Source organism: Coturnix japonica, chromosome 6, assembly GCF_001577835.2.
Source record: "Coturnix japonica isolate 7356 chromosome 6, Coturnix japonica 2.1, whole genome shotgun sequence".
Lineage (NCBI taxonomy): Eukaryota > Metazoa > Chordata > Aves > Galliformes > Phasianidae > Coturnix > Coturnix japonica.
In genome coordinates this window covers 8,297,550-8,320,643 of record NC_029521.1, presented here as the reverse complement: position 1 = coordinate 8,320,643, position 23,094 = coordinate 8,297,550, and the positions used below count along the sequence as shown (strand labels likewise).

Below are 23,094 nucleotides of genomic sequence, written 5' to 3'. Positions count from 1 at the left end.
GAGATCTAAGAGTAGCCTAACTGGGTTACAGAGGTACAAGTTCTACAAATGCCTGAGGAATTGATTGAGAAAATGTTATTTATGTCACCCTGTTTTTCTTCTATTTTTGCTTGATACCTTGATTTAACATAAGTCTTCCAGGAAGGATATAAGACAAATTGTTAATATATGACTTATAATTGAGGGAAAGTAGCATAGGGAGAAACATTTGCATTATGTAAATGTGTTTGTGTGTACACATTTGTTTCTTCAACCAGATTTGAGAAATATGATTTAGCACAAGAAAATTTATGGCCCTAAATTCATTAAAGTGTTTAATAATAGAAAATATTCCCATTATACAGTTCTCCATCAACTAGAAGTATTTGGAGCCTTTAAACACCTGTGTATTTTGAGTAATTATATCAATTGCAGAACTGAATTCCCACGCTGTGAGGGCAGTGGGTCAAAATAAAGAATGAGGACAGAGTATGAGCAACTGGAATAATATTTCAGAAGATGGTGTTGGAGCCTAAGAACTCAGAACAACTTTGATGACCAGAATGGCTGCGCATTAAACTTTAAAGTAACTCTGAAATAAAGCAGTTCACTTCTTCCTGGAGTACAAATGTCACTCAGCTCCAGAATGATGCTTGCATTTTTTTTCTTCCATTTATATTTAGCAAAGTATTTCCAAACTGTGTGTAGTGAAATTACAGCACTGAAGACAATGATTAGAAATTCAAGAACACACACACTAAGAAACTGAAATGTTGAGTTTTAAGATGAGTCTTTGAAAAACAAGTAATGTTTTGAATAGCAAATAATTTATGCAAAATATGTTACAAAATCTAAAATGCTAAATAAATAATACAGTTTTGACACTTCAAAGATAGCGAATGCAGATTAATTTTCTTGACAATATTTTGAAGCTGTTCTTCCTTATAGTTGCTTTATATTTTGTGAAAAGAGTTGAACTGTTATTCTAAATTTCAGTATTCTGCTTTGAATCTACAGGAAAATATGGTGGGATAAACATTCAGAAAAATATATAGCGGTTATATAATTTCTCTTTATTATAAAAAAGTTGCTTCATCATATGAAACTTTTTTCTCTTGTATTTTGGAAGGCTCCTGTTCCCTTTTATATTTCACCCAGTCAGCATGATATAATATGAATCTAATTTCTGTAGTCTTTTATGATTACACCTTGAGGGTTGCGTTATAAAAGTTATTCTCATACAGTATTGAGAAATCTTGAAGATTCAAAACAAAACAATGGGATATAAGAATACTTCATTATAAATGGTAAACAAATAAGTAATGTAGTAATTGTTAAGACTTAATACTACATTTGTTGTATTCAAAGATTTTTTTTTTCTTCTCTTGATGCAGCATGTTAAAAGATTGTTAACCTTCACCATTGGGTCCAAATAAATATATTTTTCATCCAAGAAGAGGCTTCTTGAATTTGAAGTAATATTTTATATTCCAGAACTGAGGGCTTGTTTCTGTTACTGCATCTTTCAGCAACTTGTCTTTGAAGCAGATTTTGGCCCTTGTATCTTTACACTTAAATACCAACTCCTGATTTGGCAGGCCATGCTTTTAGAACAGGTTCTGTAAAGACAGCTGCCTGTTGAAGCCTCTTTTTCATTTTGTTTTGCAAAGCAGTGAGAATTTACAAAACTTCATCAGGGATGATTAACAGTTCCATATATAAGCTCTGTTCTTAAAATACTGTTCATCATAACATTTTTCTGATTTTAAAAATCAGGCTGTACATACCTCAGGGCTATCTGAGGAAAACTGAAATTTTTGTTGGTTTTCATTTATAAGAAAATTTGGCTACGTATTTCAAGAATTTCTTTGATGTCTGAATAGTTAAACCATCCTTTTGGTTAATGCACTACTTCTGGAAAAAGTAGATAAAATTCTACACTTTAAACATGGTAAAAATGATGCATATTCTGCAAAGGACAGAATTTTAGGCTATGTATTTCTGGGCATGAAAGCAGTAATAAAATGATCCCTACAAAAGAGAGTAACTGAATAACAGAAGAAATAACTTTTGTTAATTTAAAACTTTAGAAACTGAAACTTGTGAGATGAAATTAAATTATGGTACTGTACATACCAGCTGTTCTTGGTAATTTAAACTTTACAATATGAAAAATACATTACAACTGTACAATTTATACAGGCAGGTAGGATGAGTTTTGAAAAAAGATTCATTTCAAGGATCATACTTTGAAGTCAAAAAATACTGCACAACTTAAGTAATTACAAATTGTAGACTTGAAACAATTAATCTTTGTGGATCTTTTAAAAATTAAACAGGGATCCTAGAATCCATATTATTATGTCTTGTCACTGCTGTTCATAATGTTACATAGAATTTGGTTGCAGCCTCTGCTACAGGGAAAAATAAAAATCACCACTACCACCAACCCCCCATCAGTTAAGCCAGCTGCTGACTGTGTTCCTTGATTCGTGCTGCTGTTGTTATTGTGCTCAGATCCAGATCAGTTTCTAGGTGTGTTTCCACTGCTTCTTCTTGGGTGGTTGAGCTGTAGGCCTTGTGAGCAAGCAGTTCATGATGTACTCCACAGTAACTTATCGTGGGCTGATCATAGGCAAGAAATGTTGACACATTCATAGCCAGTGGTATCTGGGGGAAAAACAAAGATGAAAAACAACCAGTTGCCATGGCATAATCCAACCCTTTTTGCCTGAATCTGATGTTGAGGTAATGGTCTTTCTAAAACACTGGCTAAAGGTGAATGTAGTTCTACATGTGAAAAGATCTTTTCCATATCTTTACCCCTCTATTCCCTCCACCTCAGCCCAACCCTGGTCTTTCGTAGGGTGTTTTAAGCCTAGTAATTGTCACCTCTGACCTTGTAAGAAAGCAAATTGGCTTGAAGGTGTGAGTGATATAGGAATCATATGATTGTATGAAGAAGTAATTGTTCTCAACCTTTAGAATATAATTAACCTCTGCTAAAATCAATTTGTCAGGGAAAAATAAGAGACGTTACAAAATTTGGGCTAAATACAATGTCTGAATTGAAATTTAAATGGCTTTTCAGGTTTAAAAATTTAACTTGCTCGAGTTACATCAGTGTGTGCAGAATTTTTGGTCTCACGGGAAATACTCACAGAGCAGAGAACTTCTGTTACATGTAACAGGTAATCAGAGGTTTGAATCTAACAGCTTTCAGTAAATGAAGGACCACGAAAGATGGTAGCTTCAGCCACTTTTGTGCTATGGTATCTTAAAGCCTGTCTGCAGATTTGGTTCAAATGCTTTGGACTGAAAAGTAACTTTTTGACTGCTTTCTTAGGAACTTTCCATATGCTTCACCATAGAATTATCTAACACATTCTTTATAATAAGTGAAGTTAGACTTTAATTTATATGTATTTCTAATTTTAGATTTGGTTTTATACGTATTAGGAGAATTGAAGGATTAAAAAGGACACTTATGTAGAATGCAAAATCTGTTCCTTTTAGGCAATTTGTGATATTCATTGCTGCTATAAAATTTCCCATATTTTACTTCTGGCCTACTCCTCATCTCTTGTTGCATCTTCTTGCCCTACTTAACTATTTACACCCTTCTGTTGTTCTTTCCTGAAATACCCAGGTTCTGACCGTTTACAGTGTTTCTGTTTTGTTTAAGAATTTGTGGAAAGAGACTTCCTGGTCACTCCAGTTCACACCGTGGCTCATTTGTAAGCATAATGAGAGGCTGCTATCAGCTGCTGGTTTTCCCTTGTCATAGTCCTGGAGGTGCTAATCCTCACGACGTGGTAATTAGATAAAATCAACAAAACCCAGCCCTGTCCGTATTTCCTTTGCATTTTCCTATTGTTGTTTTCCTTCTGATATTGCTATGGGGCTCAGTAAAAGTTCTGTCTTTGTATATCTCTAATTATTTAAACTCTAAAAAACACTGAAGTAGTAGTACATTAGCACTAGCACTGATAGCTCTCACCTCTTTGACTGCATTGTTTCATTACAGGTTGTGTGTGAACTTCAGATTGTTTGGAGTTTGGGTTTAGATTAGGTAAACCTCCTAAGAGCCTAGGCTTATCTCAGATTTGCAGTTTGAAAGCTATAAGGTACTATTCAGAGAAGCATTTGTCCTGCAAGCTAAATTTCGTTGTTTAATATTACATTTCTGCACAGTATCAGGGGGGAAAATGTTCCAATAACCTTACAATCTAAAACTTCAGGTTTGTTTTAAAAGGAAAATGCAGCTAAAAGGTGTGTATACAAAACTACATAGCAAAACAGAATTTAAAAATTATTAAAAAAAATTCATTATATTCAATTCTGACAGGAATTTAGCCCAGTTTTTGGTGTGTTGAATGTTTTAGCATGTCTGCTTTAATTCTCACTGGAACTTGAAAGCAAAAGTTGCTGCAGATAAAAAAAAATAGTTTTTTTTTTTTTTAAGAAGGAAGGAAGAAATAGAGACAGTTTGATTCTGACTTCTCTCTGGCGATTATGAAAAGCTGCAAGAAGCAGGATTTTTTTTGAGATAGCAGAAGTGTATTTCCTGCTAAACAGATGTAAACTGATAGGAGATGGGAATGCTTCTAGCAACAGATGAGTATATTGGCAGTCAACAAATATGGGTGAATTTCTAGCAAAAACATGCAGTATTTATTGAGCTGTTGGTTTCATGATGGTGTTTTTATCTGATTGCCTGACCCTGGCTTGGCTTTCATAAGAAACAGAATTGCTTTTCTTTATTTTTATTTTTATTTTTTTATTTTTAAATTGCATTTAGTGTTAGAAGAAATATTTCCAGTTTTTGATATTTTGTTAAATATGATGCATATGTGGTGTTCAAACTCCCTGGGAGTGAAATTCAAGATTCAGTTGCAGAACCCTAGAAATGAAAGCTGTGGAAACTAAATGCTTAAGGGCAGACCCACAGATCTGCAGTGGCTTAAGGATGTAACCATGGGAAAATATGATAGAGAGGAGGAATGTTATCCATAGAGATTTTGGAGAGAGGGAGCTGGAAAAAACACAGTTCATGAGCAAGAGGGAGGTTGAAAAGAACAAATGAAACCAGGCCCTACAGTGGAATATGAGAATGAAATGAGGTAAAGATGGAAACAATGGCAGTGATGGAGTTGTGATATAGAGTTCTGAAAATATACAGAATGTCATTATAATGTAGGCATGTGAGAATAATACATTAGCATATGGTCAACATATAAGAACTGAACCTTCTTATCACAGAATCATAGGTGTCGAAGGCACTTCTGGAGATCGTTGAGTCCAACTGCCTTCTAAAGCAGATTGCTATTGACTTCAGTACATAAGTAAATAAATAAATAAATGGAAGAAACCATGTAAAACCATGAAGGCTTTACTGGTATGAATAAAAATTAAATGCATTATTTGTGACCATAATGAAGAATCATGTTATTTCAAATGACATTCAAGACAAACCTGGTATTTTTCCATTGTTTTGACTTTGTGATACATTTTGCATGTTATTTAAATTTATCAGCTGTTAAATTTAAAGTAGTACCATTTTTAAAATCCCTAGGCATATAAAACAGAAGAAAGGCTTTGGAGAAATAAAATACCTTGGGTGTATTCATTAGGTAATAAATTAGAATAAATTATAATGAACGTATTTAAGAAACCTTAACTAAATTGGTTCTTTCATGAATCTCAACAACTTGATTTTAGAATTTGAATTTCAAAATGAAAGCCATTTCTATCTTCCTCTGAGAAATCCTTTGTAAATCCTAGTTAATTTCCTATTTCCTAAGTCTATCAACCTCACTGTTGAATGCTGTTTTAATCAAATAATTACTGAATCCTTTTTAAACGTTTGTAAAATTCAGCATTCCCTAGAAATCTCTGATTCTTCTCTAAATAACTATTTTCCACTTGTTTGTTTGCCAATAAGCCGTCACGTTGTTTTTGCTTCTTTGCACAGTTCCCTCTTAACTTTCCAGCTTGCCTGATTCAAACTTCATGAAGCCCTTTTCTTCTACATGGTTAGAAACACTTACCTGCTCTCCTGAAGTGCTCTCTGTTCTATTTCCTCATGTTCCTCATCTACACATTTCCTATCTTGTTCTCTACTTTTTGCTTCAGTTTCTACCTTGCACAAAAGGAGGCTGGAGCAACAGTTTCTCAGATTTTCCCATCTGCTCAATTTCATTATAGTTCTCCACAAGTGCTCTTTTATTTTCATATGAAACATAGTGGGAGAAGATAATGCCTATCCCAGATTTTACCACAGAACTTTCAGAACATTTCTTCCTGTTTTCCTTTCCAATGGGGAAATTTTTTTAACAAATTCATTTTGTTTGCCCTATTGCACTAGCATTTTACTAAGAGCAGTGTACCAACTTGGTTTTTACTTTCTCATTTTCTGTCTCTAAGATAGAGAGAAATACGGTATAAGAATGTAATCCAAAGCATGCTCCAGTGCAGCTGGTGTATAGCAGTTCTGTGAATTTTTGGTCTCATCTGCCAGAAGCTACCTCAGCTCATTCTGGCAGAAGAAAACCTGTTTGACGTGCATGTACAAATATAAGGTAGAAGCTTTGCAGATGCTTTCTTTCTCAGCTGTCCATAATAAGTGGAGTATGTCTTGGAGTATTTGAAGTACAATTAGGATCTTGGTTTATTGATAGCTACACAAGAGTTAACCACAATATTCATTCCAGCTTCTTAGTTGGCTTCTTCTTGAAGCTGTTCCTTACAAAGCATTATGCCAGGATGACTGCAAGGTTGTTTAATATCATCTCTGGCTTTTGCCCTGCACACCTACATTTAAGTTCTTTGTGATTTAGATGCATCTTGCTTGTAACAAGTCCCTTATTTCATCTCTCAAATAGCATATGCAAGGGCTTTCTGTGAAAGCCATAGAGCTGCCTGTTATGAGTAGTTGTTAAAAAGAAGCCAATTTATTTCACCGTCTGCTTCTTCAAGCATGAACAACATACATAGTGTTGTGCCATGAAACGGGAGAAAATTAAACTCAGACTTCTGTTGAAGTCATAGATAAACCTGTTACAGCCAACTTGTACGAATCACGGTTTCATGGTTCAGATCCTCTTAGCTCCTCTAACAAAATGCAATTCAACCATGGGGGAGGTTACCAGTAGTTACTTTTTGATGGTGGCGGTGTCTGTATATGCTGTGAGTGACCTTATTGTAAAGAAACGAATAACTCAAATTCTGAGCCCTTTGAAGAGCTGTAAATGATGGGTGCCTGCAAAACCTGCCAGTCATTTTTAAGGATCTTAGTTCTTCTTTAAATATAAATAACTTACATACTCTAAAGTGGTTGTTCTTTAGAACTTGTGACTGCATATTTGAACCTTTTAATGTCCACACATTAATGGCCTGGGAAAGGGTAGTATGTTGTTAGATCAATCGGTCAGCACGCTGGCAGAACACACCACAAGGCACCGGCATTAATTTGCCCAATTTCACCTGTGAATGGCATGGAGGTGTTGTACAAGGGAAGGAAGTACAAAAGGATAATATTTTCAAGATTTTTCAGCTTCTTTCGAAGTAAATTCCTACTCACTCCTGGCTGAAGTTAAAAACCTATAGAAAGGCATTAAACAGTTGCAGTAGTTTTCATAAAATGACAGGATTTTTCTCTTCACAGATCTTAATGCTCTCTTGGTGAGGGAGAGTTGTGTTTCCTATTCAAAATACAGTTCACTGCAAATGTTACGTGTACTTCTAATGTGATAATTTCTGTTCCTCAAAATAACTTGCTTTCGCTACTGTTTTTCTTCTCAGTAAATCTTGGAAATAAGCCAATAGTGATATGCTTCACCTGCTTTGATTGGGTATGATAATTTTTCTATTCCAAGGTGTTAGCCTTTGGTTACCTAACTCAAGGTTCCACACTGTGAGAAATATTGCAGTGGAAACCAGAAGCTTTACTTACAGTTTACCTATTTTGGACTTCATCTTCACTGTCATGCCAGATCAGATATGTGTTGCAACCATACTTCTCTTTATCAGAGATGGAGAATAATAAGGAAACAGGACATAAGAGAGGTCTGCATCATTTCTGTCCATGTTTTAAGCTTTTTAGCCATCTGTTCTGTCACACTAAACATGAGGACAAGTTGTCTCCATGGCAATGTAAGAGCCATATTATTTCAAACCTCCTACTGAAATAGCTGCTGTTTCCAGGCCTTACTTTCAGTTCCTGTGGCTGAGTGCCCCGTTTTTGCATTGATTTAAAAAAAAAAAAAAAAAAAAGGAAAAAAAAGACAAAAGAAAAAAAGACAAAAGAAACCCAACACTTTAGTAAGCACATGATTACAACTGGAGTCCAGTAGTCCAGTCTTATTTCCTTATCTGTCCAATCTTTAACATGGTTTTTGAGTAATTCATAATGCAGCGTATTCCCAGAGCACAAAAATTACTTTGTGAAAACAAAAGTCAGTATTCTGGAACCTTGATGCTGAATGACAGAGATGTACAAAGCAAGTGAATTATTTGTTTATTTATTGAGAGATGGGAGAGAGAAAGAGAATACAGTGAGTACTTAACCACTGTAAGCCACTTCCATGAGAAAGACAGGCAATTTTTATTCTGTTAATGTGCATTTGGTATATTAAAGTAGAAGGAACTCAGATAAATAAAAATAAAAATTGAGCAAGCTGAATAGACTGTTTTTAACAATAACCTTTTCTGGTTATTGAAATACCAAAATGAACAGTTGATAACAGCTGCTATGGAGTAAGACCCCTTTCTTTCTTTTTTAAAGCAGTAGTAGGAGATAAGGAGAAGAGCTAACAAGGTTTTATCTTTTATTCTAATTCAGTAAATGGGGGGTTCAGTTTAGGGAACAATCAGTTTGTGGTTTTCTAGGTGCTGGACCTTCTGTCTTGCATGTTGTTACATTTCTCAAAATTCGAACAGTGTGACATTTGCATAATATCTTTTCTTCCCACAAAGAATGTGACATTCATGGGATTAAAACAACTTGTGACTTAATTAGCATTAATTGCTTGCTTGGCTTTGTAAGCAATAGCTATTAAATTGTGTCTTAGTTAGACGTTAATATTAGCTACTAATATTAAAAAAGGAATGTTTTCTAAATATTAGCCAACCTAGATATGTAAATATCTGCACTGCAATTTTGAGAATTTGTTTTTTACTTTGATACAATTTATTACTAGCAGGTGCTTTTATATGCATGTATTTTAGGTAACAGGCTAACAGTTCTATTGTAGCATGTACAATTGGAGATGTAGGTTTTAGTGTGTGATTGAGTAAAAATTTCTCCTTTCACCTGATGCATAGTTTGAAATATACTTCATGGTATTTAATAATTAAGTTTTTATGGTTCTAAATTAGTTCTGAAAGTGTTACTACAATTAGATCTAACTTTCTTAAGCACTAACAATTTTAGCCTTCTGTTTTGTTTTTCTTTTATGCTGAAAACTCTTCTTTGTTGATAAGTCTCTGCTGACTTTCTTTTTTTGGGAAAAGATAGTTATTTTTGTATTCTTGGAAGTTGGAGAATCTGACCATCATTGTCTATTTTAGTCTTAATTCTTAAGTTAGCAATTGATAGGTAGCATTAAGTTATGAAGATTTACATGAAGAAAAAAGCACATTGAAAAAATGGCTTTAAATGTAAATAATTTATCTGTAAGAAGAGCTTAAGGGGAATTTTGTAAAACATGCTTGAGTGGATAGATGCATATATGCTGTACAGATTAGCTGCTGAGTCTTGTGAACAATAGTTAAAGAAGTTCAGTGCAGCTTCTCTCTGTTTGAAGTTTTCAGAATATGAGGTTCTTTTACATGCAGAAGGAAAGGGAGCTGAACAAAAGGAACTTAAGAGCAAGTCTGAGATTCACTTTATGTTATACCTTTGCTTTAGTAGTTTTGTAAAAACAACAAAACACCCGAAGCAGCAACAAGCCAACCAAAAAACACCCTATTGTATGAAAAAGTAGAAGAAATAATGTTTTTTTTTTAAAAAGCAAGCCAATCTTAGTTAACCTTTATTGTGCCTTTAATAAACAGTTAGTTCAATTATCCTAGGGTCTGGTCACGCAGAAGGTCTTGCAGAAACCAAAGAAGAGCTCTATAGAGAATAAGGCCTGTTCTTTTCAATACATAGCTGAAAAGCAGTGATATTGAATCAGTTGCAACTCAGCCTACTTCTGTATTTGCACATTTTCATTATGTGCAATTGTTTTGGTTGATAATTGGACTTTTGGACTCAAAACAGAGCAGACCCAGTGTTTTTTCAAGCATTCAATTCCTCAAAAGTTAGTTTCATATATATATTTGATTGACTTCTGTAGAATGTGATTAATATGATCGCTTTTTAAGCTCTTCTCTAATTATTTAAATGTAATGAGCAATTTTAATATCCCTTAAGTGCCGTGATAGGCAATTGCATTACTTTTCATCAGGCTTGTTTACTAATAAATTAAAGAGCAGCAAAAATAAATAAGACTGAAGAATACGGAAGGTGAAGTATTCAGAGTGAGGAATCAGTTGCTGGCCTTAAGAACAGGCTATTTTTCTTTCTTGTCTTTAGCTGGTTGTTCACATTTTCAGGTGAAAGCATTCAGGATATGTTTTATAGTAGCTGCATTTAACTATGAAGACTATAATCTAACCCTTCCGGAAGAACAGCTAAGATTCTTACAGCTTCAACAATGGGTTTCTTAGGAAACAGTTAGGAGGCTTGGTAATGATGAAGACATAGATGTCTTTCTTGCTCCACTTTGCTCGTTATCTCTGTAATCTCTCAGTTATTAAGCTTTCTTATTCTGTTTTATTGTTGTTCCCCTCTTTCTGTCTTTAAGAGGAAGCGTCCTTGTTAACCATATTTTGTGTAATGCCTTTATCTTCCTGTTACAGTGTGTGATTTGCTGCAATTTGTCTATTTCATTCACCTTTGCCTTTCTTTATATTCTGCTGCCTTTGGGTACTTTTTTTTAGTGAGGTATCCTAATGCTTTTTTACCTTAAGTGTTAAAATATGGTCTCCTGACTCCAGGAAAGGAGCCAGAAAAGCAGAGTGGTGTAGAGACAAATTCAGTGTGAAACCACCAATTGCAGTTCTGTTTTTTTCAGTTTTAGCTGTTAGCCTTAATATTTAAACAGTTTCATATTGCCCTAAGTTCAATCTTGCTGATTTGTACATAGATGCAACTTGTCTAGCAGACCAAACTGATGTGACATCTGCACTGTCAATCTAGTGTTTGCATAAATTGGAATTATGTGAGATAAGAAATATTTGCTCAAGAGGTCTTTAGTTCTGGAGGCTGGAGAGCCTGTACTAATTTCTGAGAGCAAGGACTAAACCTCATGTATTCTCCTAGTTTGATTATTCTCTCAGCTGGTTTTCAATATTGAGGCATGAAATGGTCAGTGCTTGGATGTTAAATTTTAACCAATTTGAGTTAAGCAGTGTTCTCTGCTGCACTGTACTCTTAAGCTAATCTGTTTACTTTCCTGGAGTATCTATTGAAAGACACATCGGTGTGTGCTTACTCTGCAGCTGTCTTTTAGGTGATGAAAGAAGTGACTTGTACTACTTTTGATTTTGTGGGTAGGCAGATATTTGTTCTCTTCAAAACTTGTAACCTGTGGTATTAGACAGTCAGGAACTCTTCATATGTAGTGAATCTCAGTGCAGATTTAGAGGAACACACATAATGGGTCATATGCTGCACTCCTAGTAGAGGAAAAGAATGGAGGATATTTTTCAAACAAGTGAACTCTCACCATTTTCTAGTTACATTTAGGTAATATTCCATGAAAACTTCTACAGAAGTTTCAAGAGAAGCTGAGGTTTTGTTCAAATAGCTTATTTGCTGTCAGAATAAACAAGGAAAATCACTGGAAAACAAGACAAAGTTGAAGGACTTAAGAGCTAGATGCTCTAAAACAGCCTAGCTGTGTGTAAGGACAAATTAAGTAGAGGTATACTATGTTTTCATCACTCTGCTTGGCCTAGTGTCACTGTTTACTGCCTGCCAGTAACTGCAGGAGCAAGATAAAGATAGAGAATACTCTGCTGGTCATAAAAGAAATTACCATATGTATTTGAGAAATATGGTGATGATGTGTGAGCCATCCTTATTAAATGGGTATGTGCACATAATAAAATGATGCTATTTTTAACAGTGTTGATAAATGTACATTCTGAAGCTCATAGGCTCTACCTGTATGTAATTCCAGACAAATCATTCTGGTAGAATGTAAACTTCCACTTTGATGGAAATTCAGAAACAAGAGATGTTTAGATACACAATGAATTAGAATGAAAAATCATTTAGGATTTTTAAAGTTTTTCACAGTGTTTTCACTATGGATTAGAATTTTTTTGTTGTAACTGTTTTTGTTTCACACAGTCTTAATTAAAATATAAATACAAAAATATGATTTTTCAAGGTTGATTTTTGAAAAGTTAATTTGGGGATTAAAATGGCATCAGTGCTTTAAAATAATAATGAGTGCATTTTGGTGTAATTTTTTTTTTTTTTAAATATTTCTTTAATTGGAATTTTCTAATAGAGAAATTTATCCACATAGTTTTTGCCAGTTCTGTGTACCTTGAAATTAATTCCAAGGATTGGTTCATTTGCTAAAGCCAAGCCGTGCCCTCAGCATTATGGTGTTGGTGGCATAGTGCCATGTCTTGCCTAACATCAGATTCAGATATTAAACGCTATATACCAACAGCAGATTGAGTTGCTACTTGCAGTGATACAATGTTTAGTGACCCTTACTAACTAAAGGACTTAATTAAGTTGTCAAGAAAGAATGCAATCATTATGTCAGTTCTTCGTTATCATCTGTCTGCTTGAGCAAACCATTGTTTAGTACGCTAAACAGGAGTGTATGGCATAGTTTCCATTTTTATGCGTTTCAGTTTCTTTGTGTTTTTTGGTTCTTTCTTTTGGAGCACAGTAACAAAAAACAGTGTGGACTTCATTTTTTTTTCTGTATAAAGGGCTCTGATGCTGTCTGTTCTACACAGTAATGAAAATTTCAAGGCCGAAGATGATATGAGTAACATGGCTTTATGTAAACATAAATTACAGCTTTAATACCTATTAGGCATAAACAAACCAACAAAAAGTCAATTAGCAATGTCACTTCTTTAGAGTACTAACAGAAGAATGCTAACAGCTTATTTGTATTTGCTTGGCTTTGATTCGCAGTTCAAGTAGCGTTTTGTCAATGAAGGAAGAATAGGATTTTCCTGCATTTGTTTATTTACAGCGGAGTGCTCTTGTCATTCTATGACCCCAGGTAATATAAGCTTGCTACTCAAAAACTATTTTTGAATTAGAAGGTGCTTATGTGCATTTGAACTGTTCCCTGTGAAAGTGCACAACATTCAAGGTAGCGTAATAGAACTGATTTTATAAGACACGCAGAAGTTTAAATGCCTCATCAACAGAAGGATGTTGTAGCGTATGCTAACACACCTGAACCAGAGATGTCAACCCCAAGTCCTCTTAGGTGTTGACCTGTAGGTTCCTGATGTGCTGCACATTAGTGATACTTTTGGGCCTGGGTCTACCCAAATGTGTCTAGCAGGCAATCCATCAGCCCAATTAAGAGCAGTTTGATCTGGAAGCTTGGTGAAGCAGTGTTGAACTCCTCAGAAATGCAAGATGATTGCTTGCTCATCATACTGCTTAAATGTACAGATAGCACTGCATCTCACTCAAAAACTATGAATGGGCTTGAAGAGGGGCGTGTGTGCCTAAAAGCTGCACTTTTCTTCAAATTTATCAAGTAGCTCTACTTTAAAAAAAACAACAAACAAACAAAAAACCAACAAAAATGAGCTTTTTTTCTATGAATCTTCCTGATATGAAGCACATCAACCATGGTGACAGAGCCAGAAGTCTGTCTGAAGGAGAAAAAGCTCCTAACTCCTAGATAAAAGCAAGCAAAAAGCAATCAGTAGAGACTACCCAGCAGTTATTCATCCAGTTTTTTTCTGAAGTAGCCTTGTGACAACTTTCAGTAAATGTCTGATGCCTTTACAAACAGCCAGTAAAGGTATGTGAAAAGCCTGCATCTTTTGTGAGATGAATGTGTGTTTCCACTGAGAATAGTCATGTCTAACTTTATCACTTAGAAACACCCTTTAGGTTTATCTACTTCGAAAAACTTAACATAAAATTTGCATTGCAAGTATTTGCATGAAAGTGACCAAAACATAATTGATTTCTATAACACACTTTTTCCAAATCTGGACCAGCATACTTTAATTTTGCACACCAGATAGGCTGAAAACCTGACCAAACTTCACTATCAAATTTCACAGGTAGAATCTGTTTAAATGAACAAAATATTTTAAGTATTTGGACAGAATTTTCTAGTGAGATTTTAGAATAAAGGAGAAATGTTTTATGCAACTTCATATGACAGAGATGTTTGCCATTTAAAAAAAATACTTTATCATTTTGTTTCTTTTTGTTATGTGCTTTGTACATTAAAAATAGATGAACATAGAACTATTCAGCTGTACTAACCAAAAATGCAGATGGCTAGTACAGAAGTATTCCAGTCTCTCATATCTGTATTGGAAAATTCCTGATAAAAGACTGTTTATCTGGAAGTTACTGAAGTTAACTTGAATGTGTCACATTCCTTTTTTATCAGTGCATTTTAGATTTGTACAGTCAACATTTCTTTAATCCCAGGATTGTTAGCAAAATATTTTATAAATCATGTGAGGATTCAGTTATAGTAATATTGTTTAAGTAAAGGATTTGATTCCAGGGAAGCTAATGTAGTTTTCAGTGTTCTGATGGTTCACTGCTTTGTGCACCAAGTCTGTTGAGCCTGCTCTGTAGTCTGGCAGTTGGTCTTGGTTATGTAGAAGTCTTTTAGAAGTTTTTTTCACTATGGTGGCTTTGTGAACCAGCCATGTGGGCACATCCTCAGTTGTAACCTGCTTTCCACAGAGCCATCTGGGCAGCCACAGTTTCACTTTATCCACACTCTGATTCTAGGATTGATAGGAAATGGAACTAGAAAAGAGAAATTGCTACCAAGAAATGATTACTTTTTCCTAAGACTTTCTGAACTTGGTGAAGTCTTTAGTTTGGCCATCTGTTGAAAGATGACAAATTAGCTGTCATGATTTTTAGAATATATGGCTGAATTATTGATTGCTGATGTCAAGTGCTTTAATATAAGTATGATTTTTTCCAATTAGTGAAAGATGGCTTGAGAAAAAGTTACTTTATAGCAAACTGCTCTGCAGATTTATTTACTCTGTAATGATTGCCTAAGAAATTACTCTTGCTTTTTCAGCACAAGGTAGTGCTGGGTAGTTTTCCCGTCAGTTAAAATAGTACTTGGCATTTCACCTGTCTATGTTTTCACCATTTCCTAAGGTACTTGAAAACATGTCATATCTGAAGGTGGCCCCCTTGACAAAGTAGAGAAGTGCACTGATGAGACTTCTTCATATCTGGAAATAACTGAGCAGAGGTACTCTTCTCAAGGAACTAAATCTCTTAGCCTTCAGTCCAGTGAAAATGCTCTTAAAAGAGTTTCTGCAACACTGCAGTACATAGCAGCTAATTCAAATCTCAGAAATGGTAGTCAGATCATAGGGCTTTGTGTCATAGGAGTGCTGCCAAACCTTCTGCCTTTCCATAGAATCACAGAATAGTTTGTGTTGGAAAGGATTTTAAAGACCATTCTGTTCAATCCCCTGCCATTAGCAGGGACACCTCCCACTAGATCAGGTTTTGTTGGTAAGCAAGCTCAGTCATTACTAGCTTAAGTCCCTTCTCCATTGGTCCTTTGTTTTGTGTTCTACAAAGCAAGTTTACAAGTAGCATCTTGGATATCTTGTAAAACAGATTTAAAGTCATTGCTTAAAATTCACTTATATTGAAATACTAACTTGTGGTTTGAAATTAAAAATGGGAATGATAACTGTGCTGAGTGTTAATGTTATCTGGATGTTTCTGAGAGGAAAGGCAGAAAAAAACACCTGCTGAAACTTAGACCAGAGATAAGAAGTCAACTTCAAAAGTTCAACAAGGAAAGGAGGAATAACTGAATTTGAATTCAGGTTGTATTCGTAGATGTACTACTCAACATCCTAGATATGCAGCTTTTTCAGTAAATGCTCTTGTTCAATTTACAAAGTAAATATAAAATCTACCCTAAAACTTACAAAGCACTCTGGCAAATTAATTTTCTGAAAAGTAGCCTTTCCTTTGAATGAATGACACATAAATTATTTGTTTAGAGAGAAAAATCCAAACAAGCAAAATATAAAAGAATCACATAAGAGAAGCTTTTTTTTTTTTTTGTTTGGTTTTTTTTTGTTTTTTCTTTCTGGGCTGATAGATTGTGTTAAATTGTTAATATGTTCATGTCTTCTTTGAGACATGGGCTGTTTTAATATGCACAGCCCAATAAGAATTTTCTGTTTTCGTTTTGTTTCTGGTTTATTCAATTGTTATTGCAGCATATTCATGCAAATTTTTTAATTGAAAGAAAATGGAGATGCAAACAAAGAATATCATTAAAGCATTCAAATCCCTATTCCTTATCTGCCTACCTTTCTGTCCCTGAAGATATTTGAGCAATATACACTGCTGCTTTATAACACTTTTTTCTCCCCTGCAGCAAGCGTAGTCTCTGGACTATACCATTTTTACTGCATGTGTGAAACCAGATTGCTATTCCTGTAGCATTTACAGTATAGCTTTCACTGATACTGTTCTGCTGCCCCCAAGGTTTGAATTACATTGATCTGATGCTTACAGCCTAGAAATAAAGCCAGTGAGTTCTGTACAGGTTTCCTGGCCTATAGAAGGAAACCATGAATTCTTAGAGTTAATTTTCAGATAAATAAAGGAATGTAAGGAAATTGCAACCTAGCTGAAGTATGGGAAGCATGATCTTATTGCTGGGATGGGACCTCCAAAGAAAAGCAGCACAAATGCACATGTCATAAGAAGAAGGTCTTAGAAGTCTGTGGTTGTCTGAGAAGAAATGTGCAATGAAAGCAGTAGTATTTGAGAGCTGTAGAGCTGAGCTTGCAAGCTATGGGAACCTTAGCCATTGCAAGCTATATATCTTTAATTTTCTTGTTGAAAATACCCTTTTGGAGAATAATCTCAATACTCTCCATCTGCAAAACTTTTTTTCTGATAAATGTTCTATTTCTTGAAGCGTTATACGATTTTGTGATGTATCACTACAGTCTTGCTCTCCTTGGTCTGGGTCCTTTTAATCTCCCTGTTGTGCTATGATGATAATATACTGAGTTCTCTGCAATATCGTGGTAGCTATTTAGATAGTTGCTTTTTCATTTCCTTTTCTGCTCTACCTGAGCTGATACAGCATTGCAGTTTTGCTTGTTAATAAGTCTTGTCTTTCACTGGGCATCCATTTTTATGTGTAAGAAACAGCACTCCATTTATTTGTAAGAGCTCCATCAAATGGATGCGCTAATGTGAGGATTGGCAGAGCTTTTTATCTATCTTCATTTCATTTTGTAATCTGGAATGTATTTTTGCTTAATTTTGTGGAATTTCCTGCTTTCATGGGCAGAACTATAAGTTCTTTTTCAGTTTTGGGGTCTTTTTTTTTGTTGTTTTCTTTGTTTTTAAAGGTTGGACGATGATTAATACTATTCAACTGCAACTCTAAATGTTTTTCTTCAATCAGGGCCAACTCTAACTGGATGGAACAGGTGGTTGCTTAACCAGCAAATTATTTAACATGAAACCTCAGCCAGGATGTAGCTTCTTATAATTAAAATACTCACTGCTCCTGCCATCCATCCTTTCCCTTGCTCAGCATTACCCCACCACTTCAGACAAAATGGGCAACAATAAAATTTAGAGCATCTCTAATTTTAACCCTATCTTATCCAAGTCACCAAAACTTTTCAGGCACAATGTTAATGTGCCGTAAGATTGGCAGATCTGATGATCAAACATCAGAAAATGTTTTCCATATTTCAAGAGAAAATATTATTTCTTTATTTATTTTGAAGAAAATAGCATCTTCCCCTCCCCACCCCCCACTCTTTTTTGCACTGCAGTGTCTGTTACTGAGGAACTCCAAAGCCAGGGCATCAAGTGAATGTTAGGATTATGTGCTATGGAATCAAGAGAATAGTTGCTGATGCTTGAGCAGGGAGAAGCTGGTCTTGTTTTCAGCTGGTGCCTTAAATATTGGTCCTCCTGGCACTTTTTCTGAGGCTGTGACTGTCAGAGAAGGGAAAAGGGTTATGAGCAAATATTTGAAGCATCTAGGATACTTGCTTTTGGGAAATAACTACCAAGGAAATAGTAACATAAAAAGTAGCTAGTTTTTAAGATGTTTTTAAAATACAATCCATAATTAACCATTAAGTGTCAGCATTAGTTTCCGATTAAACAGTCTCACACTGCAATTGTGTACTAGCATGATGAATTGTCTGAATATAAACACCATAACTACAATTTGATCTTTAAATCAAATGGTCTATATTCTATATTGAAATCTGTGGTTTTGGCCCTTATCATAAAGTGAAATTGCTACTTCCCGTTTTCTGTTTTGACAAATGTACTGCAACCCCAAGTATTCATGGTGACCTACTTAAGGTAGGTGCATTATTACTGTTACCATATTACTCACATAGATGTGCAAAATAGAAAATGAGAAGTCAGATTTTTTACATTGCAAAATATTATCCAACTGTATTTTTGGTTAGGTTTTATTTATTTATTTATATTCACAGACCAGTTAATAGTGTATGAAAAGAGCTTTTTATCAGATGTTTGAAAAATTTGTTCAGAACAAACTTGATATTGGTTGACACAAAGTGGAAACCAGGCCTTCAGTATAGTTCAACCTTTGTAGTCTGAACTGGGGAACTGGTAGCGCTTGGACATAAATCTGCACTGAAGTAACAGAATTTCTGTTTATTTTACTTCCTTTTCTTTTTGAGTGAAGTCTTTGAGCAGAAAGATTTCATCATAAACTTTCCTATTCCATTTTTTCTTTCTTTTTTTCACTGGAGTTTAAGCAGTTTTTTGTGGTGTCTATAGAATCAGCAAGTAGCTAACGATCTAATACTTCAGAATGTAAATGCTGTTAAGGATGTTTCGTTTTGTTTCAGCAGTAACTGTTACTGGGTGATTATTGTCAAAAAATCTGGCATGCAGTGTAGGATGGGGATCTTCAAATGAGTTGCCAGTAAACTTTCCTTTTCTCTTTTAATTTTCAGTTTTGCATTACATTTTATTGCAGCTGTTAATGTCTGATTCAATCATGTATGTCCACATTCATAAGTGATAAGATTTGAACATTGCGTCATCTTGGAATTGCATCTAATCTCTAGTGCTGTTCTTTAGAGTGTTATGGAATAGGTATTTTGATCAAATAAAATTTTCAACTGATTAATGAATTAACATAGAGAGGCTGATATACAGGCTCTCACTGACAAATACGTTTTTAGTCCTTGAATAATCCTACAAATCCCAGCTTTGCATCACAATTTGGACTTGTGTATTTAAAGGTTGAAATGACTTATTTATCAGAGTGAGAGTTTTTACTAAATCAAGACTTCAGAATACTTGATTTCTGAAAGGTCACCAAACAATCTGCTAGCTATTCGTAACATCAAGGCATAATATATGCACTAAACAGAGCACCTAACTAAACAGACCATCTGTTTAGTGTATTGGAGTTTAAAAGGTGTATCACAATTGTAAACTAGCAGTATATTTAATGTCCCACGTTAAACTCTCCCATGTGTCCAAACTGCATGATTACATCTGTCTATTACTTGCAAGCTACTCCTTTTCAAATGAAGTGCACTGAGTAGCACTGTAGTTTAGTGTGCATAATAGCTTGGCTTTGAAGTGTTTGCTAATTGGTTATTATAATGTATGTTAGGTACGTAAAAGTGTTACAAAGAACATCTGCTCCTGTCATAATAGATGCCACTTTTCATCAAGACCAGTATGTTAAGTTGAATAGGTCATTAATTACTATCAGAACCGGTTCAACTGTGAAGAATTTTTCATCTCACTGCAAAGTGGTGCATTTGGCTGGCATAACAGTGCAAATGCTGATTTCTAACAAGTCCAGATGAAACGTCCATTTTCTCTAGTAATTTTTCAAGAAAATCTTCCTGCATCCAGCCCTCAGATCTCTTGGGGTATGTGACATTTTCAGGTAGGAAGTGTTCAAGAAATCTGACAAATCCAGACCCTGAAGAAATGTTGCATGATTATAATATTTCATGGCTGTTATGATTCTGCTTGTGCATACATATGCTTTCATTTTTCACTTCAATACACGCATAAAAAATAACAGAGTTTCAGTTGCTTCAGGAACTTTAATTTCCAATTTACTTATCTTTACTTTTAGAATCAAAGTGTTTCATTAATGCCTATTTCTTCCATTAAGCTTTGAAAGGATATATTTCATCCTCAGCCTACAGCTACAACTGGTTGAAGCAATTTTCATGGTGGCTATAGACAAATGCATGCTAAGGAAATTAGCTTTTATTGTACTCACTGCTGGTTCTCTTTTATTGCATACATATTCTTGTGTGAATTCTCAAATTTATGCATATTAAAATTGGAGAGAGATGGTTTTAAAACTTTATGCGTGAGTATTTCCAAAGAGGTCACTCATGCTGCATGCACAATAAGCAGAGCTGAAATGCCTCCAGGTTACTTGCTTAGCACATTTGGCTCAGCAAGCCTAGGATGTATTGAGCAGAGGAGCAGATGTGTCCATCACAGGAAACGTAACACATCACATCCTGCACATCTGAAACACCTTTCCCTTGTGGTCAACGAAGTCATGGTGACAGTTTTCTATCTGGTAGCCACAAAATACACTGTGCAATAAATCTGTATGTTTGTTTTGCACATTATATGTATTTTAAGGGTCAGGTTTAAAAAGTAGCTTTTGGTAATTGTAGAATATGCTGTCTTTCTGGTTATTTAAACATAGCATAAAAGTCATTAATTAAAAATGTGTTAAAATCAGTAGTTCAAGCAGATCTGTTAGTGTATACAAATTTGACTGCAGTGCTATAGGAAAAATGTGCAAGTGAAGAGGTCTTGCTCAGAAATGTGAACCATAAGGTCTCTGCTGGGGATTTCATCATAAGGGTGCTGCTTGATCGAGTGGAATATTAAACTTCTAATAGGAGGTGTAGGGTATGTTGAAGGACAGAGGCAGAATTTACATTCACTGGTGCATGGGAGAGGTGGTTTGAAAAGACAGGGTGCCCCTTCTAGCCCCAGCTTCTGTGTTTGTGTGGTCATAATCAGCTGTTGCCATGGAGTCAGGGGCACCTGGGCAAGTCACATTCCAGGCAGAGAGGCATCTGTGGACTGCACAAGGCACACAAGCATTACTGTGCTATTAAAAATCAGTCTTGACATATGAGGTAAGTGTTCACTGCCAAGGCATGTACAGTAATTTAAGTATGGCCAATGCTGAGGTGTCATGTCAGGAGAGATATACTGTCCAGAACTGAGCAGTGTTGCCAAAGAAAGGCTCAAAATAATCATGAACTATCTAAATGAGAGTATCAGGATGCATCAGGGTCTAGAAAATAGAGTGGGATGATTTGAATTCTTTATTTGTTGTAAAGAAAAGATGTCTACTGTAGTGGTAGACATAACAAGAAGCAGCATTCAGTAGCATTAAATTTTTCCTATTATGAGTAATTAAGTACTATAAGAGGTTGCTGGAAGAAGTCGTAAAGTGTCCTTCATAGGAAAATAGTTAGAAATCGGTTAGCCATGCTTTTGTCAAGGACAACAGCATCATGGCTGTTCTTGTCAGGGTCAAGTAATGGGTCAAGTGATCTCCCCAAATCTTTCCAGTATTGTTCCAAAAATAAAATGTCAAAGATGCCTTTAATCAAAACAAATAAAACTGACAATTCCCCTGCTTTGCAAAGAAAGTAACCCCATTTTTGGCCAAGAAAACTTCCTAGAAGAATAAAAGCTTTTGTACTTTTCTGCAAATAGAAAACAAACACAGAAATACTCTTAAGTGAGGTTGGTCCTTGTTAGGTAGAAGAGTAGAGCCAACAAAGGTTTAAAGAGAATGTAGATCTCTGTTCTGTGTGGGATCAGGGACTTTCTTGCCAAAGTCCCACCTGTTCAGCTTTTGTTCAGGTCTGTCTTCTCACTTCCATGTTGTGTTAGTGCTCCAAATGGATACAGAATTGACTGAATGAAAGTTAAATTCTAAAGCTGTGCTGGTTGTTCTTCAAAATGCAGGAATCACAAACTGAGTTGTCACAGATAGGTCACACTGACAGTAAAATCACCTGATTCAGGAGTGTTTTCATCTGGGGGAAGCTTATGAAGCTGTTTTTAATGAGAGGGCAAATAAAGGAATAATTATGTTATTATTCCACCACCCAGGATTTCTGCAATTGGCTAAGTAATCTTTTATTCAGGACTGCCAAATCTGTCAATGTTAGTATGCATTAATTACACCTATAATGGTAACTGCTAATGGGAAAATCATGCTTCAACTGAAGTTATGTGGAAAGATGCATCCAAAAAAAGAAAAATAACTGTATCATCTGTATAAGCATATAGGTTACAGTACCATACACATGGCATGGCTCTGCCATGAGGAGATTCTGGGTAGTCTTTAGTCTTTGGACTTAGATGCTGAGTGATTGAAAGGTGGAACCTACAGCAGGCTTAAAACCACTGGATGTTCTCCGTTTGCATTTCAACACAGCGTCCTTGAGGGCTGACCCATAGAACTGAGTACTCTTTCCTGATGTTGTTTGCTAATGGCTCACTGGAGATTCAGGGGAATATTTGCTCTTGAAGAGAGGCACTCCTAGAACAGATTATTTCTATCTTATCTTGAATAGTTTCTGCTGAGGTAGTACTTTTGCTCAAAATAGATGGTTGACATTTCTATTTCCTACACAAATTTGTACAGAGTTTATATTTCCCTCTATCATAAAGAAAGAGACCTTGGTGAAAGTGATAGGAGGAATTTGAAGAGACAGTCCCATGGGATGGAACAGCACAGAGGGCCACCATGCCTGAACTGCAAAAGATCTGGGGCAGGCAGGATA

General features: G+C 35.3%; 2 protein-coding genes across 6 annotated transcripts in view; one reads left to right on the top strand and one right to left on the bottom strand.

Annotated features, from left to right (window-relative positions):
* Positions 1 to 23,094, top strand: part of CTNNA3 (catenin alpha 3) — a 394,612-nt gene that overhangs the window by 110,541 nt on the left and 260,977 nt on the right. The gene's annotated exons all lie outside the window — the stretch shown is intronic.
* Positions 627 to 23,094, bottom strand: part of LRRTM3 (leucine rich repeat transmembrane neuronal 3) — a 78,332-nt gene continuing 55,864 nt past the window's right edge. For 2 of the 3 annotated variants that reach the window (XM_015866265.2, XM_015866264.2), the window contains one exon: positions 627 to 2,649. In XM_015866265.2, coding sequence (XP_015721751.1) covers positions 2,440 to 2,649 — 210 coding nt within the window. In that variant the 3' untranslated portion in view covers positions 627 to 2,439. The remainder of the gene's footprint in view (positions 2,650 to 23,094) is intronic. The other variant, XM_032445276.1, reaches the window with a different exon arrangement.